We start from the raw sequence: 27,597 nt of genomic DNA, 5'->3' as shown, positions 1-27,597 counted from the left end.
ATCATCGTATCCTGCTCCAGAAGCTAGCTTATGCGGGTATACATGGAAACCTTCTCCGATGGTTTTCATCGTATATTTGTAATAGGTCCCAAGCCGTTGCTATTAATGGGTTCACTTCTAGGTGGATATTTGTACCTTCTGGTGTTCCGCAAGGCTCCTTGTTGGGACCTTTACTTTTCGCTATATTCATTAATGATATTTCCTCCTGTTTTCGTCATTCTTACTTCTTGTATGCTGATGACACTAAAATATTGAAAAACATAGCATCTCCTAATGACTGTCACCTTTTACAAGAGGATTTAAATAGATTTAGTGACTACTGTGTACTTAATAATTTAGATCTTAATGTATCCAAATGTTTTGTCGTCAACTTTAGTCGTTAACAAAATTTAATTAAATTTAACTATGAACTTCAGAATAAGACGCTTGTATATAAGAAATCTATAAGGGATCTTGGAATTATTGTAGACTCAAAACTAATTTTTGATGAGCACATCGAATATATTATTAATAAGGCCTCAAAAGCCTTGGGTTTTGTTATTAGGTCCTGTAAAAATTTTAAATCTATCAAAGTAGTCAAAATACTATGTTGTGCGTATGTTCGAAGTATTTTAGAGTATTGGTCAGAGTTATGGAACCCTGCTTACAACGTATATATTGATAGAATTGAGTCCATACAAAAACGTTTTCTCAGGTTTCTTCAATTCAAATGCAACCAATTTTTGACTGATTATGATGCTAGGTGCAAAAAAATTCATTTTCTCCCTTTATATCACCGGAGACATATAACTGACCTATCTTATTTATGTAAAGTGCTAAACAATAAAATAGATGCACCCGAATTACTTAATAAAATTAATATTTATATCCCTTCTAGAAATGCTCGTTATTTTATGCCACTTTATGTTCCACCTTATAACACATACTACCGTAGAAATTCGTTTATACTCAGGTCTAGCTCACAACTTAACAGATTTTTAATTGCCCATCCACTCGAAGATATGTTCTGCCTAAAATCAAATAAAATTAAAAAACTCATGACTGATAAGTATTTTAACTAAACTAAATTAAGCACACTGCCTGTATTATGTTTATTGATTTATTAACGAAATACTAGAGGATTGTACCATCTGCTGTGAGTATATTTATTATAATATTGTGTGAGTACAGTTTTTTTATTTTACAATTTTTAATAGATTGACCATTTCTTGTGGCTTGATAAAATTTATAGTACTTAGTTAATAATATTTTACACTTAAAACTTTTAGGTTAACTTTTAAGTTATATAATAATTAATATGTAATGTGTCTCGTCAGAATTTGATGTGTAGAAGACAAATTTTAGCTTTAACTTATTACTTATTAGCGAAAACTTGTTATTGGCATGTCGCTATCTAATATGTATCATTACCCACATTGTTATCTGCTGTAAGTTTTCCCAATAAAATAAAATAAAAAAAATAAAAATCATCAGAAATGACTCGGCAAAGGAGTCAGCCGCGGCCCTCAAAGACACGTCTAATGTAGGGCTAAAACCTATTCTGAGGCTAAAACGAACGAATAAAACAGTACACCTAAAGAATCTTTATTACAATAACATTAACATTCTCAATTAGCTCAATATAAACAATTATCGTTATTATAATATCTAAATGTATCACTATGTATATCAGCGGGCGAGGTGCGGGCGGCGAGTGGCGACTAGTAGCGCAGGCAGTGGTCATGCAGCGCGTGGTGCAGCGGCTGTGGCGCGGCGTTCTCCTTGTCGCGCGCCGCCGCGCCCCCCGCTCCCGCCGCCGCCCCACCCGGCGCCGTCGGCCCCCCGTAGCCCGCCCCGAACTCGGTCAGCGGCGCCTCGTACTCGTCCCCGGAGCCGTCCGACGCCTCCAGGTAGCCGAACAGCCGCGCCGCGCCCGCCGCGCGCCCCTCGCGCCGCCGCGCGCCGCCGCCGCCCCCCGCGCCGCTCGCCGCCGTCGGCGCCGCGCCGCCCGCTACCGCGAACCCGCCGCCGCCGCGCCCCACGCCCGTCGGCACCTTCAGGTTGCGGCTCTCGATGTGGCTGCGGAACAGACGCACCGGTTAGCGTTGCACGGCTCGCCGGTTCGGGGAGGGGGAGGGGAGGGAATACTGACTGGGCGTCGCGCAGGTGGAGCGCCAGCTGGTGGTGGTCGTCGGCGAGGAAGGGGCACTTGGCGCAGGCCTTCTTGTTGTGCACCTTGTGCACGTGCGTGGCGAGCCGCTCCGCGCGCGCCGCCTTGTACTCGCACAGCGCGCACGCGAACGGCTTGAGGTGCGTGTTGAGGTGCCGCTTCAGGCACCAGTTGTCCACGCCCGACCACGCGCAGTAGCAGCACGCGTACCGCCGCTCGCCCTGCACACACACACACCTCATTACCGTACACGACATACATACATGTACCTCGCCGATGAAAATCGATGGGTACATAATAATATTATATTGTTATATTGTCGATTGGACAAGTAAGATGGATAGTAATGGGGGGGGGGGGGGGGGTCCGGACCCCAAGCCCCCCTCCCCCCTTATATACGCCCATGATTATAATTATGATCCATGTTGCCTGTAATAAACGGTAAATACTTAAATAAAATTAATCCCAGGCAGACGCCTAAAAATATAAGTAGGTAAATTAGTATATTTCGTATGGTATATAACTATATATGTTACGGCTAATAGCCGAAGTGCGGCTACACCTAGTTTTACCCGGCTACACCTAGTTTTTAGGTGTAGCCGGGTAAAACTTGCACGCAAAAACTACTGAACGGATTTTATGAAACGATTACTCCGCCGTTTGTTAACCGATTTTCAAAATTTTTCTTTTGGTATATGAGGTATCATCCTTATTTGGTATTATATTCACAAAAGTGGTGATCTGATAAAGGATCCATATAAGTAATCGAGGGAACTCCTCAAAATTTATAGGGAAACATGTGGTGACTTCGGTTTCGTACCGACTTCAAAGTAATGAAGACTGTAGTATGTACAGAAATAGTTGAGATTTAGACGAGTTCTGAAAATGGCACTATTATAGAGTAAGAGTTATTTAATACTTTTTAGTTCATATTACTTATTATTGTTTTTACCTTGGAAGTCGGTTTTAATTTTTTGTTAAAAATAATAATTTCACTAAAATAAAATAAATAAATAAAATATCTATTTATACAAAATGGGTATCATGATACACTTTTTGAAAGTCGAACGAAGAAACTACGTTGCCTACCACCGGTTCGGGAACTACCCCGCCGAGAAGAACCGGCTTTTTAGTTATCTACAAGATAAGGCTTTATGCGTAAATAACCACTACGAATGTTAACTATTCACATTATGTTACTGTAAGCGAAATTGTGGTAAATGCTTGCAGTTATCTAAGCGATGCTGCAATTTAAAAACTTTTATCTTTAAAGTTTTTAAATTGCAGCAAAAATCTTCTGTTCAGTGCCTTTGGACCAAGAGACACCTTCGTATGAACTTTCTCTTATTCGTAACATATGTTTAAGTTACTAGAAACAACATTTTAACCACTATAAGTCTTTTGATAAATTTCAAGGATTTCCCTCGATTGCTCATAGATCCCATCATCAGCTCACCACTTTCGTAATAATTATACAAAATCAAGATTATATCCTATACAACAACACAAGAATTTTGAAAATAGGTCCACAAACAGCGAAATAATCATCTAAAACATCTGTTTCGATGCAAAATATCACGAAAAGCATCAATAATTGGGTCATAATGTGATGACCCATGGCATAATTATGATTTTGATGATGATGATTAAATAAATATATGTGTTGGCTTATGCTTTCAGTTGTTTAAACAACGCCGAAATCCCCGAACCTGTATATATAAGGATTCAAAAGTTCTGTTGGGTACCTTCGGATCCAGGGTATAACCTGGTGCGAAATCTTACTTTTTGGTAGCATTTACCTCGAATGTTGCAGAAAAAATTGAAACCACTATATGTGTCGATACAAATTTCAAGGACTCCCCGCGATTCCTCCAGGATCCCATCATCAGATCACCACTTTTGTGAACATGGTACCAAATTCAAGTTAAACCCTATACAACACAAAAATAATTTTGAAAATCGGATCACAAACGGCTGAGTTATCGTTGAACATACAAAAAAATTGTATGTGTAAATAAAACAAAAAAAATTATACGTGGGAGAGCCATGCTTCGGCACGAATGGGCCGGCTCGACCGGATAAATACCACGTTCTCACAGAAAACCGGCGTGAAACAGCGCTTGCGCTGTGTTTCGCCGAGTGAATGAGTTTACCGGAGGCCCAATCCCCTAACCCCTACCCTATTCCCTTCCCTACCCTCAATTATTCCCTTCCCTTCCCTTCCCTACCCTCCCCTATTACCCTATTTCCTCTTAAAAGGTCGGCAACGCACTTGCAGCTCTTCTGATGCTGCGAGTGTCCATGGGCGACGGAAGTTGCTTTCCATCAGGTGACCCGTTTGCTCGTTTGCCCCCTTATTTCATTTAAAAAAAAAAAAAAAAAGACATACAGCCGAACGTCTAACTTCCTCCTTTTTGGAAGTCGGTAAAAAACGACTTGACTATTCAACTTTGAAGGCTCATAGTCATAACAAAAAAAAATACACACTTGTCAAGCTGAAATTTTACAAATACGTTTACCGACGCCTCTAGTCCACCGACGCGACGCTGCGAACCGCGAAACAGCGGCGAACCGATTTACTGTCTCATCCGCCACACCGCACACGACAATGCGTTATATTGCATCTCGCTCTGTTCCTATGTTTCGCAGATGTAGAATTTGTGCACTCTTGCAGGACGGGTAAATTAAACACAGAATACTGTAAGTATTACTAAGCACTAGTACGACTCCGGCTCGCGGCTGGTGAATTATGAAGAAGAGGATGTCGGGCGACCATTCCTTAAATATCATCCCCACTCCCAGTGGGCGTGCCTATCTTTATTTATCAATACACCACATAAGATATTTCGCAGTGCGCAGCGTTGGTGGATTAGAGGCGTTATATCTATATTTTATTTTAAAAATCTACTAATCTTTGACCTAGTCAACATCCCAATTATGTAATATAGGTGTCCTTCGATATTGGAATCGACGTGCGAGCTACAACTTATACTATTATTACTATCGTTTTGGTGTTGTAAACGAAGCGAGCAACTGACCTTGCGGCGCACGGGGCCGGGCGCGGCGCTCTTATGCGCGGGGCCCGCCGTTTCCGCCTTGCTGAGCGGCGCGCGCTCGAGCTTGACCGGCACGGCGCGGCAGTCCGCTCCCAGCGCCACCCCCGCGCCCTCCACCGCCTTCACCACGCCCACGCTCCCGCTCACTCCCCCCACGCCCCCGCCCACGGGGTTGACGCCTACGCCGACGCTTGGGTTGACCGCAACGCTCACGCCGACGGCGGTGCTCCCGCAGTACACGGGAGCGCCGGTCACTACGGGCTTCCCGCCGCCCGTGCCGCCCCCGATACCGGCGCCGCCCCCGATACCGGCGCCGCCGCCGATGCCGCCGCCGACGCCGCCGCCGGCGCGCCGGATTCGATTCAGGTCGTAGGGCTGGTCGCGGTGCATGCGCAGGAAGTGTTTCTTGACGTGGTCGGCCCGGTTGAACTGCTTCTGGCAGAGGTAGCAGTGGAAGGGCTTCTCGTCGCGGTGGATGTTCTCGTGGCGCGTGAACAGGTCGCGGCGGTCGGTGGCGTACGGGCACGCGCCGCACACGTAGCGCTTGCCCGCCTCCGCCGCCCCCTCCGCCCCCGCCCCCGCCGGCGCCTCCGCCCCCGCCGCAGCGCCGGCCCCCGCGCCGCCCGCGCGCCTCTCCGTGCGCGCCGTCTCCACCTTGTCGTTTACAATGATAGTTTATTCGTAAGGAACTTGCTGTGAATTAAAAAGGACTCGCTGCTCGTTTAAAATAGACTTGTCGGATGGAGTTATAATTTGAAGCCGATTACGAGTTTTCTCAAATGATTTGTAGAAACATTATGTTCACTTAAAAATGCTGATTCAATTATCGAAAGAATTATGCAAACGAAAACGTGAGCCGAGGATGCGGCCGACGGCAAAGCGTCGCTCCCACCTTGTTCTTGAGGCGCTGGAGGTATCTGGTGAGGTCTTCGAGCGCAGGGTTGTCGCGCAGCAGGTGGTCGGCGGCGGCGGGGTCGGAGTGGTGGTCGCGGGCGAGGTGCTGGCGCACGGCGCGCGCCCAGCCGCTGGCGAAGCCGCAGCCGGCGAGCGGGCACTGGAAGGCGCGCGCCTGCGAGTGCGTGCCCAGCCAGTGCTCGGCCACGCGCGCCAGGAAGCCGACGCACTCGCAGTCCGTGCACTTGAACAGCCGCTGGGCGGGGTTGTAGGCGGCCACGCGCGAGTGCGCCCACGCCAGCGGCTCCTCCGCCGCCGTCCAGCGGTCCTCGGCCGTAGGGTCCGTGCGCGGCGTGAAGTTGGCCTGCGGAAGCACACGCTACATACGTACACCGAACACGTCACCAACGTGTGCCGACTGCCGACTACCGTCGCCGTTCAGTTACTTGTACCCTATACTCTACAGTCTACAGGACTTGTGACATTGCATTGAAAGTTCTGCCTAATTTATGTTATTTTATCATTTTTTGCAGGGATCTTGGCTACTGATATTTCTTATTCGAAAAATTATTGACAAGTGCTGCCACCTAGACCTTAATTTAACTTTCATTAAATCAACTGAAATATAGAAATTAATCAAAAACCTTTTAATTTTATAAAAATAAACCTTATTGCCGCTGCGGAACCCTTCATGGCCGAGTCCAACTCGCACTTGGCCGGTTTTTTTTTAATTATTAGTTACCCACATGATCCACTAACGTCTTTAATTACTGTCAGGAGTTTGGTTAGGTCAGATTTTTTTATTTTATTTCGAAATTATTTTTTTTTCTATTTGATACAAATTTTTATTATCGCGTAAAATAAAGTGTCAATTAAGCTGTTTACAGACGAACGGCACTTGCCGCTCGTACACTTACCTACGTATATTTTTATTTACATACGTTCGTACACTTACGCATATTTATGTACATTTATACTGATATCCGTATTACCGTATATTAAGTTTATTTTTTTTGTTTACTTTAAAAAACGTGTATTTCACCCCCGACGCAAAAACACCCCTCGTGTTATAAGTTTGACGTGTCTGTCTATATGTTTGTCTCCGGCATCATAGCTCCCGAACGAATGAAGCGATTTTAATAATTAGTTTTTTTTCTATTAAAGGTGACTTGCGAGTGTCGGGGTTCTTTTTATATTTTTTTTCAAATTTAAGTAGGATAGATCGATAGATCTACAAAAAAAAAATAAGAAACTCCCGCGCCAGCCGTAGCCTGCGTCGCGCCGGCCCATGCGCCCGCGCGCGGGCCGGCGGGAGGCGGGGCGAGGCGGGAGGAGGCTGGGGGTGCGCACCTGCAGGATTCCGGGCGGGGGGAAGCCGTTCTGCATGAGCGCGGCGAGCCCCCACGCCGTGATGTGCTCCTCGGGCCGCTCGTCGTCGTGCAGCTCGCGCTCGGCCGCGGGGAACTCCACGCCCACCACGCCGCCCACGCCCACGGCACCGCCCACACCCACGCTCGTCTCTTCGCCGTACAGCTTCTTGGTGATCTCCTTGAACATGTCCTCGCAGTCCATCGTCAGTGAGGCCACGGCGCCGACGCCGCTGCTCTCCATCGCTTGGAGCCCGGTGAACCTGCGGACCGCCAACTCGTCAGTACCGGCGGGGTCGGGGGGGCGGGGGGGTGAGGGGGAGCGGGTGGGGGACGGCCGACGGAATTCATCCGGGTGGTTATCGAAATAAATAAGTGCGAGGGCGTCCGCGCCCGGCCGGGAGCGGCGCCGGAGCCGGGAGGCCGGGGCGGCGCCCCCCCGGCTGGGTGCAGGCGGGCGTACCTGGGCCGCTGCGGTCCGCGTGGCGGGTGCTCGCCTACTAGCGCCCGGCGGGCGGCGATCGATCGGGGGCCGCCGCCGCCCCCGCGCCGCCCCCGGCCCGCGCGCGCCGGCCCCGCCCGCATCGATCGCCCCGCTATCGATCGCCGCCCGCCCCCGCCCCGCCCCGCCCGCGCGAGCTATCTCGCTAGCGATTTACTTTCAATACTGATGAGGCCTGTCCTGTCCATTGTGATACGACAAAAATTCGCCTTGATCACTCTACACTTATACAGTTTAAAAAAAACTAGTAGTTTTTTTTAAACTGGAACCGATTGTGGAAAAGGGAAATTCTTCGTTGAAAAACGGTTATCGTAAACTCTACATTTTTTACCTAAGTATCATTATTTTTTTGTTTGTTTTTAATTTTTTTAAAGCAGCATGATTAGGTTTCGTTGAGAACCGTATTACACTGTGGTGTTACATATTATTTATACAGCTCCTAGATTGAATACCTTTTCTTATAAAATAATATTATATTAAGGTATCACGACCGGATCCCATAGATTTTCCGAAAACGACTTCCGAACAAAGAACCAAGGGAAACGGGGAGCCGCTTCCCTCGGCTCCGTAGGGATCAGGCCAGGGTGCAGGGGCCGCCACCCGCCGCCCCGTCCGCCGCCTCCACTCCCCGCTAATTAAATATGAGGCATCGCTCGCGGCCCCGAGCCCGCGTCTGTCACCGTCACGCCGCACTCGGCACGGCGCGCGGGGAGGTGCACGCGGCACGGTGCAGTGCAGCCCGCGCCGCTCGCCGGGCACATCGCCGACACCCTTACACACCTGCGTCTTGCGTCTTTCGTCAGTCTGCACAGGGTGTAACCAAACAAACTTATAATATAATGTCCTTTAGGATTTGTACGTGTCTGTTATAATACCTATTATAAATTAATTATGTTACCGTTTACGCACATTGCGTAGGTAAACCAGTTAAACTGCAGTTTAACAAGGTATTCTGCAGAGTGAAAACTACCTGATTATAATATTCTATTCTCATTAAATTACATAAAACAAGTTCTTGTTTGAATAACAATAACACATAGGTAATTTACTTAGTAGAGAATTATTTAATATAATAATTTATTGGACATAAACAAAGTTTAGTGTACAAAGGCTGGGGTCTTCAAATTAAATACTGGATGAGCTGAATCACTTTATTCGCACAAGTTAGGTAGGCGATGGGCAGACGACTAACTCTCGCAGGAGTTAACTCGCCGCGTTACAAATATCGCTGAATTTACAATATGCAATTACCGAGAAATATAACACACACTACAAAAGGAATAAATTATTAAATTTTAAGTTAAAAAATGTAACTCCACTAATAAAATAATACTAGCTATTTGATCGAGCTTTGCTCGATATTTGATAAAACACGAATAAAATGACGTTTTCTCAAAATTATTCCTAGCTAGATCGATTTATCGCCCCCGAAACTCCCTATACAGGGTGTAACAAAAATAAGTGATAATACTTTAGGGTGTGTACGTGTTTCTTGTAGAGAGTTCTCTGTGAAGGTAGCAGCGCTGAAAGACAAAGATTTTTTTCACTTTTATATGGGGAAACTCGTGACCGCGCTCGGGTCCTTGCCCATACAAAAGTGAAAAAAAAAATTCGTCTTTCAGCGCTGCTACTTTCACAGTGACACAGAGTTCACTGTGAAAGTAGCAGCGCTGAAAGACGACAACTTTTTTTCACTTTTGTATGGACAAGGACGAGGGCCCGAGCATCACGAGTTTCCCCATACAAAAGTAAAAAAAAATGTTGGTCTTAAAATACCAAAATAACTGTAAGAATGATAATATGATTGCGAGAAATAAATCGAGAAAATTTTGAATAGTTGCCCTTGACAAGACAACGGGTCAACAAGAAAAAATAAGTGATTATAATTTTATTTTCGGAGGATTTTTATCAAAGAAAATATTAGAATAAACCAGCAGTGAATATGGAAGGCATTATTCGGATACAAAAAAGTATTCAAATCCAAATCGATAAGGATTACACTAACTATAAGTCGCCCAAGGCAAGAATAAGTAGCTCCTATGTTAAGACAAGGCTTTCAAACTTAGAGGTAGAATGGGCAAGATTTCAAAGCAACTATTACAAATTAGTAGCAATGGCAGAGTTGACGGAGGATAATGATTACTTACTTAATAATATATACGATGAAGTAAAGGAGAAATATTATGAGTATAAGGAAGATTTAGACGAAATACTTGAAAATATGTCGATCGCCGCTATATCCTCTGATAGCAACATTAAACGGTTAAAAGAGGACTCATCAAAGCCTGTCCCGATACCTAATATAAACATTCCTGTTTTCTCTGGGAAATATACTGAATGGAAAACATTTTCGGAGTTATTTGAGTTGCTCATACACAAAAATTCGGAATTAGAGAACGTTCAAAAGTTATATTACCTTAAGAGTTACGTTACAGAAGAACCTGAGCAACTGTTGCGACATGTACCTACCCATAACTGAGGCGAATTACGAGAAGAGTTGGGATATGATGAAAAAAAGATACAGGAACAAACGTTACCTAGCGAATATTATATTGACACGATTGATAGACCAAGAAAAATTAAGATTTGAAAGTAGCAAACGCATTAGGCAATTACTCGACACCACCAGCGAGTGCTTGAGTGCACTATCAAATTTAGATTTCGACGTATCTACATGGGACTTATTCATAGTTTACCTTGTCACTGAGAAGTTTGACCGCGAGTCCAAAAAGCTGTGGGAGCAGAAGGTCAGCGATAATTTGCAGTATTTCCCAGTTTGGAGGACCTTTTCACATTTATGGAAGCAAGATTTAGGACATTAGAGCATTTAGAGTTGAGAGAGAGAAAAATTGATAAATCAGAAAGAGAAAAAGTATATAAAGAGAAGACTCACGTCTTCCATGTTGCCGCTGTAGTGTGCTCATTTTGTAAAGAAAATTATACGATTAAGACGTGTCCGGCATTTTGTAAGTTAGATTTTAGTACTAGGTTAGATTTTATACGTGACTAGCGACCCGCCCCGGCTTCGCACGGGTATAAAATAAATTATGGCCTAAGTCACTGAAAAAATGATTAAAATCGATTCAGTAGTTTGATTTTAAATAATTTATATTCATTACTACCCGTGGGCCGTGGCCCGCATTGGTCGGTACTGCCGCAAAAGCTACTTACGTCCCGCAATTTTTAAATCTGTAATATCTTCGAAAATATTCATTTAAAATTAAAATCGTAATAATTATGCTGTAAAGGGCCATAATCAATAATGTATTTAAAGTATTTAATTGAATAAGGATTATTGCCGTATTGGTTAAAATCGCTTCGAAAATTAGCCATTATTTGAAGTTAAAAGTAAATGACAAAAAAATATGTCATTGTGGGATATATCCATAATAGCTTCGTGGGAGAGCCATGCTTCGGCACGAATGGGCCGGCTTGACCGGGGAAATACCACATTCTCACAGAAAACCGGCGTGAAACAGCGCTTACGCTGTGTTTCGCCGAGTGAGTTTACCGGAGGCCCAATCCCCTACCCTATTCCCTTCCCTACCCTCCCCTATTCCCTTCCCTTCCCTTCCCATCCCTGCCCTCCCCTATTACCCTATTCCCTCTTAAAAGACCGGTAACGCACCTGCAGCTCTTCTGATGCTGCGAGTGTCCATGGGCGATAGAAGTTGCTTTCCATCAGGTGACCCGTTTACTCGTTTGCCCCCTTATTTCATAAAAGAAAATATACCATCGCGGAGTTTTCTGTAGACCTTTTCAATGTGTACAATTCGCACCCCTGCATTGGTACTTGTACTATTATCTATTCTGTGGCATTGGTAGCGCCCACTTCGAAACGGGCGTAAATCGCAATATTTTAATTTCGCCATAACTTCTAAACCAAACGTCCAATTTTAATCATTCAAAGAGCAAATATAATCTACATAAACTGTAATTAGTGATGAAATTATTTATTTTGATAAGGATTATTAGCATGAGTAAAATAAGTGCGTTTAAATGTAGTCCAAAAAAAAAATCAAGATTTTTAAATAAAAAAATGTTTTTGTGCCTCACTTGACATAGAAAGGTATATTGTGTCGCGGACATTTTTGTAGATATTGTTACGTGCTAGGGTTCGAGGATTTGGAGAGAAAGACCTGGTGACTCTCTTGAAGACTTTATTAACACTGCACTAAACACTAGGTCACAACACTTAGCACTAAGTCCAAACACTAATCACTAGGTCCAATCACTGAGCACTATCACTGTCCTAGGTCGTCAGGTCGCCAAGTCGCAGGTTTCACTGGTTCACTCACTATTGATCACTTGTTGTCGCCTCGAAGATCGCTCAGATCCAACTGACTCGCCGGGCCTGCCTGCGGCTTTTTATATGGCGAGACGAATTCCAGAAAGTTCCCGATTCACGTAAACAAGTAAACAACCGTGGGAACTTTCTAGGAGGCTCGAGCATGTACCACAATAAAACTGCCGTCCTTACGATAAGTGCAGTAAGTTGAATTTTTTGGCAAATTTAATTTAGACCTTATGGACTCAGTCATAAGGTCTAAATTAAAACACGTAAACACGCAAACAAATAAACGGTAAACACGTAAACAAACATTGAAAGGTTTCTAGAAGGTTCGATTATGTACTTGCACACTTCATGCCATCTAGTATTGAGTAGGGGATTTATGTTGCCTGTGCTCCCTCGGTGAGTTTCGCTGGTTTGTCGCCAGATGGCACCACGTGTCCGTATACCATGTACCGTAACAATATTTATAAGATCTACATTTACTTAGAACATTGTATAGTTCTATCTTTTATAGTTTAGGCAGCGTACGCAAAATAAGTAAATTTTTGGTTGTTTCCGAAAAACTGAAATATCTTACGGAACCCTATATTCTAAAAAATAAAAAGTAGCCTATGTTACTCGTAAATAATGTAGCTTTCGAATGTTGAAAGAATTTTTAAAATCGGTCCAGTAGTTTTTGAGCTTATTCATTACAATGAAACAAACAAACAAACAAACAAAGTTTATCTCTTTATAATATTAGTATAGATAACAAGTTATGCTATAATAGTTTTGGGTCAGGTCACAGAGTTGCTAGGTGTAAAGATTTTAAGGGTTGCCAGTGGTGTCACCGTCGACACCATACGCTGTTGCATCCACAGAAGCGATGGGAAAGTCGTCAAGTTTTGCCTAATGAAGTGCCGTCCCAAGTGGTTCAGAAAGATTGCAGAAAAATCTCAGTCGACAACCCATCTAAGAGGTTGGTGCGTGATTCATTTAGTTCACATGGACACGTTTTGTTACCTACTGCTGTAGTCAACGTAAAGACAAAGAAGGTGTCTGCTTGTGTCAGAGCCCTTCTCGATCAAGGCTCACAAGCCTCCTTTATTATGAAAGGGCTGTTCAGTTTTTAAGACTTCGTAAGTCAGCCGCAGAAGGTATGATATCAGGCGTGGGAGGGGACACAGCAATAAAACATAGGGTCGAATTAAATCTACAATCCACTACTTGTTCATTTAGCTGCAATATCCAAGCCTATGTTGTTGATAATGTATCACCCACCCTTCCCACAAACTCTGCTGACCCAAGCTGGGAGAAATCGGGTAATGTAGATTTGTTATTAGGCGCCGATGTTTACGGATATATACTGAAACAAGGTATTAAGCGTAATCCGTCAAATACTTTGACTGCCCAAAACACGCAGCTAGGGTGGATCATATCTGGTCGGATTTCAGTTGTGAGGGACTGCGCTCAGAGAGGTTTAAAATGTAATATTATAAGAAATAAAATAGTTGGCGAGCAATTCTTACATAAATGGGGGAAATTTAGAGATAGAAAGTTGTACTAGGAATTAAGATGTTGGTAGCATATTGTGTTAAAAGGCAAACTAAAGTTAAATAAATTAGAGAAGAACAATATTATGTTTTTTTTATTATAAAATTGTGGCCGTCTATGGACTGTTCGTCCATATCCTTTTTTTGTTATTTTATTATTTAGATTTTTCGCACCAATATATATATATATATATATATATATATATATATATATATATATATATATATATATATATATAAACTAACAATATTATGTTAGTTTATTTTGTTTTATTTTGATCAATTTTATATTAGCTAGATATATTTAGAGATTGTTATAATTGTTATATTAATTTACTGTACCTGAAAATAACGATACTGTTTATAAATAAATAAAATAAATAAAACGTTTTTATTTCGGTCTGTGGACCATATAGTGTTAGTAAACATTTTACTTAAAAACTATGTTAGTAAGAGTACAGCATTGCGAATTATAATAATATATTATGGGACAAGCACAATATCACGTATAATATAACTATTATACGTGATATTAGTGTCCTTAACTAGGTGGACGCGAGTCCAGTACTGCATCATAGCACTGTCCACTTCCAGTCTCTCCGCAATTGTTCTCAGGAGGCTGTTGGCGCTGCCCCGAACCCGATGTATCAGGGATGCCACACATTTCCTTATGATAGCTAAGAAGCTATCCACTTCAGCTGAAGCTAGCTTCCCTGAAGCACTGCAGTGTCGGGGCAGCCCCAGCAGCGCCCTGAAGGCATTATTATACTGAGTGCGCAAGGCTCTATATGTAGTTTGACTATAATTGACCCACAGGCTGCCCGTGTACAGAGAGTGACAGTATGCTTTAAAAAGAGTTATTTTCACTCGTCTGGAACATCGGACGAACCTACGGGACAACATAATATTAGCTCTAATACATAGAGCCCTGCGCTCCCGTTCCATATCCTCATCATCTTTGAGCGTTTCGCCGACCCAGTGCCCCAGATATTTAAAGCTTTTAACCTGTGCAACCGCGGCACCATTGAGTGTCACAGGTGGGACCTTATAGCTCTTGTTACCAGCCTTAAAAACCAGCAACTCACTTTTGGTAGTATTATACCTGAGGCCATGGGCCATAGCGAAACGCTCACAGATGCCAACGAGCTTCTTAAGAGCGCTTATTGATGGGCACAGCAGGACCATGTCATCTGCGTAACTAATATTGTTGACAAAGGTACCGTCAATAGAGCATCCGACACCAGCACTGCTGAGCTCATCAATTAACCCATTTATGTACAGATTGAAACGCGTTGGAGAGCTTACCCCCCCTGACTCACCCCGCATTCCAATCGGAACATGTCAGAATGCGCTCCTGCCCACTTCACGTAATTCCTCTGATTAGCATACCAATACTTCAAGATTGAGATAAATGCATATGGCAGATTCGTATCTTCACGGAATTTTCTCCAGAGCTTGTCGTATTGGACCAAATCAAAGGCCTTGGACAGATCGAGAAAGAGAGCATAAACTGGAGTATTCCTGGTCGTATAATACTGAACAGTATGCTTGAGGCACAGGATAGCTGCCTCAGTAGACAGACCCGGCCTAAAACCAAATTGGGCATCATTAAGACTAATGTGGGCCCTCAAGTGCTGGTCAAGCAACCTGTCCAATATCTTTGCCACAGTAGTTGCCAGGGATATTGGTCTATAATTAGTTTTAGTACCAGTATCTCCTGTTTTATTTTTGACTACCGGTACAACTACAGTCTTGAGCAAGCTGTCAGGTAAGTATCCATGATTCAAGCAGAGAGAGAAGAACATAGCTAGAACTCGAGGCAGGTGAGGACCAGCACATTGAAGGTGTTCAATACTTCAATGGTCGTGCCCCGGCGATTTACCTTTTGTCATATTCTTTAAAATATGTCTTATCTCCTCTGCCTTAATCACAACGGATTTTCTGCGCACACAATGTACATTACAATTTTTAGAGCTGTTAGAACTATTACAGGCTGCACTATAGGTGATTCTACTTTAAAATGATCTTTGGACATTTCTGCTATCAACGAGGGTTCACTTAAACCTTCCACAATCGATGGAACAGATGGTTTAGGGTTTAAGAGCTTAGTTTGTTTCCAAAAGCTTGAATTTTTTTTATTTGAGTGATGTTTAGTTTTTATAACTTACAGCATCTTGTAACATTGTTATTTTTGAGACACCTTGCTAGGAACATGCTGTATCAATGAAGGGAAAGCAATACAATAGTGATGAATGCTATAATATTTTAACTTATACATTCATGGTGGGGGAGTGTTTAATGTATTATTGACATATTGCAAGAGCTCTTTCTCGTTACAAAACCATATTCTTGTGTGTCATACACAAGAATATGGTTTTGTAACGAGAAAGAGCTCTGAGTATTATTGTGGAAAATAAATATCTAAACCAAGACTTTCAATCTTTTCTTCAGATATTATAAGATAACAGATCGTATTGACAACTAGAAAAAAAACAATCAAAACAACAACAGTCAGAAGTCTTTGGTTGACAATATATAAAAAGTTTTACCAATGAAGAGAATGCAAACTGACTAGGTTAATACAAATATAATATAAGCTTTTTTATAGAAAAAACATCACATTTTAACGGATGGTATCAGGGAATCTGCCATATATATTAAGTCTATGGAATCTGCAGATTACCTAGGTAATGTGCAGTGTGCACGTTAACACTGCATTCTAATGGTAACATAATAATAAATAAATAAACTCTTTATTCAAGCCATTAGTGAAACAAATCAGTTGACAATGGATACAAAGAAAGAGGAAAAAAAACAGTTTGAAATGGCGTCCTTACTGCTGTAAGCAGTTTCTTCCAGGCAACCGTAAACTTAATTACTTAAATTAACAAAACAAATAAGAATAACAGAATGACAAAATGAGATAAGTACAATATATAATAATAAATAAGATAAATAAATACTTATTATACACAATAAATATAATAGATACAGTTTCTATTAATAAACATAGATAATAAACGAACATAATATATTATGATACGAAGTAGGAAATAAAAGAAATCAGAGTTTTAAGGGTTTGCAGATAGATCTAATAGTAATGTTGTGTCTTTTCTTGAAAGTATTAATAGATTTGGAATTTTTTATGCTTTCGGGTAGAGCATTCCACAGACGGATAGCAGAGACGGTGAAGGAAGAGTCATAAAATTCAAATTCAAATCATTTAATTCGGGCATCAGAGGTCCATATAACAAATACCTTAAATCTACCATACATATATGATATAACTATATAACAAATACCTTAAAAACTAACATATATATTATTTTATATATACTTACTTAAAAACTAACACAATAAAAGTTAGTGTTGTGAGAAGGGAAGGCAAGAGTTAGTTTATTCGCTGAGCGAAGTGTAGGAGGTTTGTGTCCAAGAAAGGTAAAATTTTGTTTGAGGTAAGCAGGAGATTTGGGATTAAATAAAATATTGTAAAGAAAATGAAGAATGTGTGTATTCCGATGCAACGAAACGACGCTCCCTGTACGGTGTCATAAATCACACCGTGGCATTTTTCACTTCACTATGCATTTTACCGTCAGTATGCGTTCATAATCAGTAAGCACCGCGTGTGCTACCTAGCACCTTTATAGATCAATCTTATGTGGGACAATTAATCATAATATGCTCGGGAACACATTTGCTTTCATTAGCCAAACCCCCCACATAATATGGTCCTTCGAGCCGGATTGGTTTCATTAGCCAAACCCCCACATTCCCCATCGTAAACGAGCAATGATATTGTGATCATTTCCAATGATGCGATATAAGAATAAATTATAATAATATTATGTTTGAGGTTATCCTCAATAAATCCTTGTTTATACAACGATTTATTATCTTCCCGCTAACCTCCGCCGAAACGCAGTCTGCTAAGGATACGACAAATCGCGCCCCGCGAACCTTCCGCGGCGCGCGTGCTGCTAGCTGATAGTTGAATAAATTATAATATTCTTATGTTTATTGTGTTTTCCACCTGAGCCCCCGCCCGCGCCTCGCCGCCCGCCCGCACCCGCGCGCGGCGTCCATGAATGAATCGCGAATTACGCAGCGTGCGCCGCACAGGTTCATCGACCGGGAAGGGCGCGCGCGGGCCGCGCGATCTGGGTCGGAGCCGCGCCGTCACTGGGTCAGGCGGAGTGCGCGCGTGCGCGGGCGGGCGGTGGCGGGCGGGGGCGGGCGGGCGCGGCCGCGGCGCCGTCAGTCGCGTCCCGGCCGCGGCGCGTCCCGTGCTGCTCCGCCGCGCACGCCGCATGCCGCGCCCGCGCCGGCGAGCCGCCCGCCGCCGCACCGGCAGCGTCGGCCGCCTCGCGGGCAGGTGAGCCTCCCCGCCCCCTCGCCCCGCCCTGCCGGCCGGTCGACGCGGTCCGGTCCCGCGCCGACCGCGCCCGTATCGACCGGCCGCCCGCGCCGCCGCCCGCCTCGGCCGCGCTATAAATAATCGCGCGACCCTCACCCACTACCCTCCAAACGCGTTTATTTCGGAGTCCGACGCCGGCCGTCGCGTCCACCGCGCCCCGGCCGCGAACGGCGCGCGAGGCCGGCGCGGGCGGGCGAGCTCCTCGCGTTCGACGATAGTCGATAGCGATGTTTAGTTTACCCGAGTCCCGAGCGGCTCGCCGCGCCGGCCGGAGTCCGCGTCGTGCGGCCGGAGCGCGGTCGCTGGCCGAGGCGCGGCGGCGGCGGGAGGCCCCCCTCCCGCGCTATCGACGAGAACGCGCGGGAGGCGCGGGCGGGGGGCGCCTGCGCCGTGGCCCGCGCTCGAACTGCGGCGCTGAGTATCGATGAAGGATTACAGATCTACCTCCGGGGAGTGCGCTGTGAAGTTCGCGGGCCCCCGAGGCCGACCAGTGGGCCCCGGCGGCCACTCGCCCGGGACCGGACCCGTGCCAGTGAGTGAGAGTGCGCCGGCGGCGGGATGGGAGCCCCGCCGTCGGCCTGAGCGTCGCGCGACGGCCCGCATCGCCGCCCGCCAGCTGTAGGTGCGTACCCGCGGTCGGTCGGGACTCGGGAGTAGGTACATGCCGCCGCCTGGCGCATCAGCTCCGAGCGGAGGTGGTGGAAGTGTGGCCGCAGCCCGCGACCCCGCGACCGTGACGGATGTCGATAGTCCATATGTGGACTCTCGACATCCGTCACGACATCCGAAGTGCGAGCTCTTTCAGGTGTGAACGTGGCCACCTCTATGTATGTTGTGTCAATTAGGATGTTTTCATAACTGCGGTGCGATACGTGACTGTTGTATGATGTTAGGTCGATTATAAGGAAAAAAATTACGGAAGGAACTCTCGTTACTACAATGGGAATCCCATAGAAAATTATCGATTTTACAATAATTTACTCTAGTACCTTAACGTTAGTTATACTTTTAATCGTACTTAGGGTGGGTTGCACCAACTTACTTTAACTATAACTTTAACAGTTAACTTTAACCATAGCAAAATGTCAAATTACTGTCAAATCCCTAGTAAAAGTCCATAATGGACGCCATATTTGACGATAACCTTAACCTTAACTACGCCTCTGGTGCAAGTTGCAACCCATTACCCACCACTACAGTCTCAAAGTGTTTAATGAAAATTTTTTGTTTTGAACTTTCCGGCGCAAAGGAGCTTTCTGTCACGAAAAGCATAAGCTTTTACTATAAAGTACAGGAGCCCTAGATTTTTTTTTATTACTAACAAGCAAATTTTTTGTAGCTTCATTTTGATAAGACGAACAACATTTTTATTTTCGAAAAATCTCGAAATTGGTAGCTAACAGAGATAGATACTTTGACTCGATGGTCCTAAAATATGGATTGTTCTATTTATAGGACAATGTCACTCTTAAATTATAATATAACTACTAACCTATCAATATAAGTACAAAAAATCAGCTTGTTAGGGTTCCGTTTTAGGGTTCAGTAGTCAACCAAGTTTTGTTGATTACAGAACCCTACCAAAATCTCTGTTCTTCCCAAGAAGGTAATTGCTTAAGAATGTTAACGGAAGAAGCGAAGAGATAATGCTTAAAGACAAACAAACATAATTATTGTCAAATTGTACACGCCCCGGTAGGAAGGTACCGAGTTTTCAGACTTAGCGCCCTCCTTTTTAATTATTATAATAAAATGGTCACTTCGAGTGTTTCATGCTATGTTTCAAAAAAGCTCCTCTACAGGCTACAGCTGTCTACAGTAACTTGTAACAATTTCACTTTATTGACATTTGACAATATCGAGGAAAGCGTCAGATAAGTCCGATAACAATTACTTATTATTATTATAGTTAGGTACATTATTAGTCACCCTCTCCTACGATCGCCTCCCCCCTCCCCTCTCCATCTCCAGAGTACCTAATTATACTCTTCTCCTGAAGTTCCACCGCCTAATCTCTGCTACATCCACCCATCCTAGTATATTAGTACTTTGAGCGATTAGGTACCTTATACGGTACCTAACTACCTACATAGCTCTTATCATAATAATTGGTTATCACTTCGCGATCCCGCCCTCACTACCGCACCACCTGTATGTTTCAAACACTAGACGTGTAGGCTAAGGTATGTGGCATGTGGCTCTAGCACGGAGCACCCCGAGCTGCCTTCCCGAGGATCCTTAGCGGAAAAGCTGTGTGAAAATATTATGAGAATCAAATCGGGATTGTGCGAAATTCATTTAAAAAAGAAACACGATTTAGAAAATTAAATTTTCATTATCATCAATCCTAACAATCCTTCGATCGGGGATTCTTGGAAATGTTATTGTATTCTATTGTTTTCGCGGTCAGCGGTGTCCTTATGGGGCATGAAGGATTATTGTGATGTCAGTGACTAGTGAGTAGTGAGTGAAGTTGCAATGAATTAGTGGAATGTTTTGCTTCATATGAGCTCGAATTATCCTTTTGAATAAAAAAAAATAACTACACTCACAGTCTAAAAAACAAGACACAATTTAAACGAAAAACATCTCGTAGACATCAGACAGCTGCAGAGGATTTTTTGAAGTCTTGCAGATGCCATGGACGGATTTGTTACTAACTATATCAAATATTACGTGGTTAATCAGGGTGTATAAATTGGGTACAGCGTTGGGCTAAGCACGGTTCCGTGGGAGACGCCTTCATGTCGGACAACGACAACGTGAACTTCTTCGCCAATTTTAACAATATTATGTTTTTCCAGCCTGTGTCCTGTGTAGATTATACTGAACACTTGTTGTAACATTATGCTTAAAATATTAAATCGCTTATTAAATTTTAAAAATTAAATAAAAAAAAACCCTGCAAACCATGTGCAAAACCGAATAACAAAGACGAGGCGATTGCGGCGGCGTTCTCGTAGGTCATGTTAGGGACGCGAACGTTTTATTTACATGGAAATACTTACATCAAAATCCACGCTTAGCTGAGCACGATTACATAACACACGCGTGACGCGGTAATGAGGTCGTTTACTTTTTAATGAATGCTGAAAACGAACAACTCGAGTAAGTAGATACGTTGAATTTGAATTAAGTGTTAAAAATATCTTATGTTAAAAATATCTTCGTGTTATAATTATCGGGTAAGAAATGTGTGAGAAATATTTATACAATTTGAATTCCTTCGTATAATTTTTCACCAAACTTCTCGCTGATGAGTACTTAGGTCCTAAGAAAGTAGTTTATTTATTTTACTAGTAGCAGCTGGGGTATCGAACGAAAGGCAGACTCTAACTAAGTCAATTGGACCTATTTATGCATAACAAGTCCAACCCACACGATGACAATTCTGAAAAAAATCCGTTTTTATTAAAATTGTGTACTCTTTAAAACTGATTGTTATTTTAACTAAATTTAATTTACAATAGTATATTTTGTAATTTATTCTATGCGTACAAACATAAATATGTTAAAAATTACGACTATTTTTAACAAAAATTAAACAAAAACAGAATGGTTTCTTTTGGAAAAACTATCTTAGTGTGGGATAAGTACATACAATCCAAACAGAACCTCTCTTTGGATTTATCAAGTCAACTGAATTTTTGCGCATGAGTTCTGTGCACCCGATTTGGATGTCTAACATCTAATTAGTCATAGAAACAATGATTTTAACTTATAAAATTTGCTTAAATTATATAAACTGAGGCCTCATGAACTTTCAAATTTTGAAGAAAATCTGTATTATTTTTCTTTCGGTTATGTAGTAATAGAACGAAATATATATTCATTATTTTTTAGTTTATATTGTTGCTTATATACTACATATATTGCTTATATATAATTTAGATTTAAAACTTAATATTTTTTGTATCTAGGTGAACATAATATCCTAAAATTTAGGATATTATGTTCACAAGATATATTTAATATATCTTGTTGTAAGCTTCGGCAGTAAGTACCTACCTGATATCAGCGTTGCAAATAATGCATTACTTTAGTTAATGCATTGACGTCTCATTACTCATTATTTTAGTAATGAGTAATGAGACATTTCCATTACTCATTACTTTTAGTATTGAGTAATGAAGTCAGTGTCCATGACTCATTAATTTTAGTAATGAGTAATGTGAAATTTCCACTACTCATTACTTTTAGTATTGAGTAATAGTGTGAGTTCCCATTACTCATTACTTTTTTTTAATGGCATAAAAATAAATTCTCATTACATTTTTTTTGTAATGAGAAAAGTAGCATCTTTACATTACTCATTTATTAATTTAATGTGTATTTTAAAAGTGTACATTACAAATCACAATTTTTAATGTAAATGAGTACCTACTGTACCATTACACATTATTTTTAAAAGATTTTATTTGACTTGCTCTGTATGTATATAACTTTTTTTTCAAAGACCCAGCGAGGGATCCCCCCGGCTAAGGCACAAGTACCTTTGGGCAAAGGTACCTTAGATCCAAACTAAATGGTCTCTCGATTTTCTTTTTTAATTAGGCACTTGTAGAATCATGCGACTTGGTTGCTGATTGCATATTAAAAAAAGGCTTAGTTCTTAATATTTTACAAAGACTCACGTGGCTGGTTTTTTGTTGATAATATTATAAGGGCGACGGGTGATCAAGGCCCGACACAAAAGAGACATACCCAGCGAGGGATCCCCCCGGCTAAGGCACAAGTACCTTTGGGCAAGCAAACTTTCAAGACTTCACCAACATCACTCTCGTGAAACTCCCCCCCTGGAAGAAAACCCCTCGGCTCATAGCTCGGCCGTCTTTAGTCCTGGGCCCCCCGAGTGAGGGCTCATTTTAATCAGGACGAAGAGATCTACAACTTTTCCCCAACAGAATTCCCGAATTCCTGATTCATGACCAGGGAATGGGGGATCCCTCACACTCCTTCTTCCCTGGTTGTGAATCGGGAATTCTGTTGGGGCCAAGTTGTAGAGGGTCTTTCATGGGGGAGTGTTTGGGGGTCTTTGAAAAAAGTTACATATATACATATAGAGCAAGTTAAATAAATATAAATTTTTTAATTTTGGATTCATTGCTATTAAGCTTTTAATAGCAATGAATCCAAAATTAAAAAAATATATAATCATTACACATAATCATTTAATGAGTAATGGATACGTACGTCACTCAAACTTTTACCATTCAACTCGACCAGCATATTATGAATTAGGTGTCGCTTTATTTAAGTAGAGTGTCAGTTTTTGGCTTATATACCAACTTACAGCTGATAATACTATTGGGCGGCTCATATACCAACTTACAGCTGATACGGAGCCGGCCTCCGCCGACCTCCGGGCTCCGGACACGGAGCCGCCGCGCTCGCTCTGTTAACTTCTGTTAATTTTTAATAAATAATAATTCGTCGGAGTTTGGCCCGCCGCGGGGTCCCGGCGTGGATATATTATATTTTATTCGTTCATTACCTACGCAGTACGCTACAAAATATGGCGAGCTACATACTTTATGTACAAAGGCTTCCGCTAGATGGTCCTCCGTCAATTTTTTATATTCATGTCACTGTTTTACTTAACAATATGTTCTATGTATTCAGAAAATTGGAATAAAATTAATCGGAACGTAGTATAGTCACAGAATACATTTTTTTTTTATTATAAAATTGGGGCCGTCTATAGACTGTTCGTCCATATCCTTTTTTTGTTATTTTATTATTTAGATTTTTCGCACCAAGGATAATTGAAATAATATTATGAATTTTAATTAATTGTGGTCCATCACGCCATGGACACCTTTTTTTTTTTTATATGTGTATATGTATATTTAATAGAATAGAGTATAATATGTTATACATATAATAAATAAATATATACATTTATTGTTTTATAAATTGCATAATAATAATATTAATGTTTTGAACGGTGAGGTCCCAGTCGGTGTGGCGGCCAGTAGATCCGACATTTTCCGATTTCCTTAGATTTTATGCTGCTCCACCCTTTGCCTTTACATGTTGTGACATTGGCTTGGTGGAGAGGGGTCACTCAAGCTGGGTGGAGTTTCTAGGTTGTTAAAAAGATATCGTTCTGTGTCGAATCTACCCGCCATGAATACATATTAGTGGTATGGTGTGTACATAATAAGTAGCGAGTGTGGTGTGGTGAGTCATGGTGACGGGCTGACCTGGTGGGCGCGTGTTACAGATGTGCAGCCTGGCAGCGCTGGCGCGCGGCTGCCGGCCCGCCGCCAAGCCGTGCTGCCTGTGCTGGTGCTGCTGCTGCTCCTGCTCCTGGTCAGTCCAAGCATTTTATATTCTATTCAGACGACGATAACTTGTAGAGGAGTTGAGATATTATTCTCATTTAAGTTACACGTTAAGGGTGTAACAAAGCAGGGCTCTTTATAATAATATTATAGAGTTTACTGCTAAGGTCGCAGCGATAATAAGAGTATACAGTTCCGTTTTAAACATTTGCATGGGCAAAATCATGATATTAGTACATTTTTCATATAAACATATTAGAAGTTAAAAGCGAGGTAAAATTATTAATTTGTAAAATAATATATATACTTAATTGTCATGGTAAGAGTAAAATTATCTTGACAAATTATTACAATATTTACAATATTTACCATAGATAGGTACAATTTATTAGCATGGAATACCTCAGACTGACCCGGCGTTTGTCGTTTTCAGGGCTAAATGGTAAGTGGCAAGCGGTCCGGCGCCGCCTCTCCCCCGACCGAGTCTCCCACCCCCGCGGCCCGCCGGCACCCGCCACACGCCAGCACGGCGGAGTAGCACCTCGCGGGCTGACGCAAGGCGACGGCGTACTCGCCCGACGCCTCGTCGCGTCGCGTCGGTACACTGATTTAATTTAATAAACATACCTTAAATATCATCGGCACGGATGTCGAGCGCCTAGAGACGACCGGAGGGGTCGAGAGGCGGACCTCCTCCCCGATGTGACGTACGGACGTACTCATAATGAGCGTGGGGGTAATGTTGCAGGTTAGCGGCGCGCGGCGCAGAGGGGGGGCCGGGCAAGAAGCCGCGCACGGCCGGCCCGCACGAGCCGCTGCTGCTGGACGGCGACGCCCCGCCCAGCCTCGAGGAGGTGCAGAGCTGGGGGCAGTCCTTCGACCGCCTCATGCGCAGCGCCGGTCCGTCGCCACTCGCCGCACACCATCACGTTCACACACCGCACACGCATACACTACACACGATTACATACGACAGCCGCTCGAGAATTAGAATCGACACGATCGAGTGTCATAGAGTACCTTATCCGATTCTTTTCTGTAAAACAATTTCACAGGAGGCAAGTTTATACTGGTGGCCCCACAGAGCTAATACTAGCTCCGTGGGTGGCCCCCATCTCGCTAGGTGTCAATAGGCGGGTCCACACAGACCGAGCAGCCTCGCGAGGCATTCACCGCGCGACGCGCCTAATCGAATCCGCTGGGCGCTGCGCACGACACGCCTTCCGAGAGTTACGTACTGTTGATTTATTGTTTTACAAAATACGAGTACAAATTACGATACAACTTAAAAGACTGTCGCTCCTACAAAATCTACACACGTAAGGCGGAGGGCCCTTCCCTGGGCGCGTAGGAGATAACATTATACGCTTGGCAGGAAAAGGGCCCAAACAAAAAGCACACAAGTTTACAGTTTTTCAGTATCTGTAGAACAATTTACTCTGTATTGTAATATGCTGTCCAATAATATGCTAAAGAGTAAGGATTTGATTATAATCGGAAAGGCTCCAAAGCTACTACATACCTATTGCCTACCCTCGAAATTCGAATAAGTACTTAAGTTCGCGGGATAAATTTAGGAAATATAGGAGACAGGGTAAAATGTACGGTGCCTGCCCACCTAGTCTAGCCTGGCGACTACCTCGATCCTCCTGCTGCGACCGTGACATCAGCGGCAGCCGGCAGGATCGCGGTATTGTGTATTGTGGTGACTCGTGTATGTGTGTGTGTGTGTTGCAGCGGGGCGCAAGGTGTTCCGGGACTTCCTGCGCGGCGAGTACTCGGAGGAGAACATCATGTTCTGGCTGGCGTGCGAGGAGCTCAAGCGCGAGACGGACCCCGACGCCGTGGAGGAGAAGGCGCGTTTCATCTACGAGGACTACATCTCCATCCTGTCGCCCAAGGAGGTGTCGCTGGACTCGCGCGTGCGAGAGACCGTCAACCGCAACATGGTGGAGCCCACGCCGCACACCTTCGACGAGGCGCAGCTGCAGATCTACACGCTCATGGGCCGCGACTCCTACCCGCGCTTCGTCAACTCGCCGCTCTACAAGACCCTGGCGCGCCTCTCCGCCGGCTCGCCCTCCGCCCCTGCGCCGCCCGCGCCCCCCGTCGTGACCCCCGCCGCCGACGGCAAGTGACGCCCCCCGTGTAAATACAGACTCGTTCGGCGAACGTTAACTATAACAAACGGGTACTAATTTTGTATATAGCTAGGTTAAGTGTAACAGTAGGTGAGGCGCGCGCGGCCGCCGCTGCGGCAACTTCGCTGGTCCACCGCCGCCTGCGCCCCTCCCCCGGCCCCGCCCCTCTGTCCCCCGCCCGCCCATGCACAACTCCCCCGACGCGCCTCCGCGTCTCGTCTCTAGTTAGAAGCAATAAAGGTGGACCAATTAAGTTTGCCCGAGAGTCAACGAATAAATTGTGAATGTAAATTTGTGTTAACTTCGTTAGGGTATGTGACGCTCGCCGCTCGCGAGAGACGTTTCTCTGTGTATCTCTAAGTCGAGACTCTCCTGCGTAATGAAACTCTAAACTACTTACTTCATAAGGAAATAACTTGAAATTATTTTACGAAACATTTGTTATCGATGACGATGTAAACAACATACTTTCTGAAACTCTCGCCGTGTTTTTTTTCCCTCCTCTTGATCCTTTCCAAGCGGCGGGACCTGAGCGGTGAGCCTCGGCCCCCGTCACAGCGGTGGGTACTGAGTATCGTTGAATCTTGACTCATTTAACTGCAGCTGCAAATTATGTCAAGCTAATTAATTTTATTTGAAGAAGTTACTAGTTCAGTATGCAAATAGACACATACCTACAGCAGCTTATGTGAAGACATTCAGGTGTAAAAATTAAAAAGCAACTTGCTATTATAATTGTTACTACCTACTACCCAAGTAAAAGTGTTAGACAACATGAGTTAATGCTCTTAAACATAATTATTGATTAAAAGAACTTACCTTACGTGAAGTTCAATCAAAATTATACGAGGGGTTTGCCCGAAGATATTAACTACAGGTACCTTTTTACACTAACGGCCGTTCCCAATATTTGATCTATCTCTGGTTTTGCCCTACTACAGATAGGAATAGCTCACAA

The 27,597-nt window shown here is 43.5% G+C and overlaps 2 protein-coding genes across 6 annotated transcripts; one reads left to right on the top strand and one right to left on the bottom strand.

The window, feature by feature from the left end:
- Window positions 1-1,573: 1,573 nt before the first annotated feature.
- LOC121734718 (protein charlatan) lies at window positions 1,574-18,389 on the bottom strand. Of its 3 annotated transcripts, none has more exons than XM_042125317.1 (6): window positions 18,308-18,389; window positions 7,450-7,729; window positions 6,098-6,463; window positions 5,188-5,859; window positions 2,132-2,370; window positions 1,574-2,058 (listed from the first exon to the last, which is right to left on the bottom strand). In XM_042125317.1, exons 2-6 carry the CDS (start codon window positions 7,708-7,710, stop codon window positions 1,701-1,703), a joined length of 1,896 nt encoding a protein of 631 aa, XP_041981251.1. In that variant the 5' UTR covers window positions 7,711-7,729; window positions 18,308-18,389; the 3' UTR covers window positions 1,574-1,700. The 3 variants fall into 3 exon arrangements, with proteins under 3 accessions (XP_041981251.1, XP_041981249.1, XP_041981250.1); XM_042125315.1 differs by lacking the exon at window positions 18,308-18,389 and adding an exon at window positions 17,828-17,940; XM_042125316.1 differs by lacking the exon at window positions 18,308-18,389 and adding an exon at window positions 7,930-7,956.
- Window positions 2,270-27,120, top strand: LOC121734719 (regulator of G-protein signaling 19). 3 transcript variants are annotated; one of them, XM_042125318.1, is made up of 6 exons: window positions 18,113-18,169; window positions 18,642-18,833; window positions 24,438-24,526; window positions 24,932-24,940; window positions 25,247-25,398; window positions 26,236-27,120. In XM_042125318.1, the coding sequence occupies exons 3-6, from the start codon at window positions 24,438-24,440 to the stop codon at window positions 26,634-26,636; spliced, it is 651 nt and encodes a 216-aa protein (XP_041981252.1). In that variant the 5' UTR covers window positions 18,113-18,169; window positions 18,642-18,833; the 3' UTR covers window positions 26,637-27,120. The 3 variants fall into 3 exon arrangements, with proteins under 3 accessions (XP_041981254.1, XP_041981252.1, XP_041981253.1); XM_042125319.1 differs by having other exon boundaries at window positions 18,130-18,169; window positions 18,650-18,833; XM_042125320.1 differs by lacking the exons at window positions 18,113-18,169; window positions 18,642-18,833 and adding an exon at window positions 2,270-2,289.
- The last annotated feature ends 477 nt before the right edge of the window (window positions 27,121-27,597 follow it).

Source organism: Aricia agestis, chromosome 16 (assembly GCF_905147365.1).
Source record: "Aricia agestis chromosome 16, ilAriAges1.1, whole genome shotgun sequence".
Taxonomy (NCBI): Eukaryota; Metazoa; Arthropoda; class Insecta; order Lepidoptera; family Lycaenidae; genus Aricia; species Aricia agestis.
The sequence above is the reverse complement of the archived record's forward strand: the minus strand, read 5'-3'. Positions and strand labels throughout refer to the sequence as shown.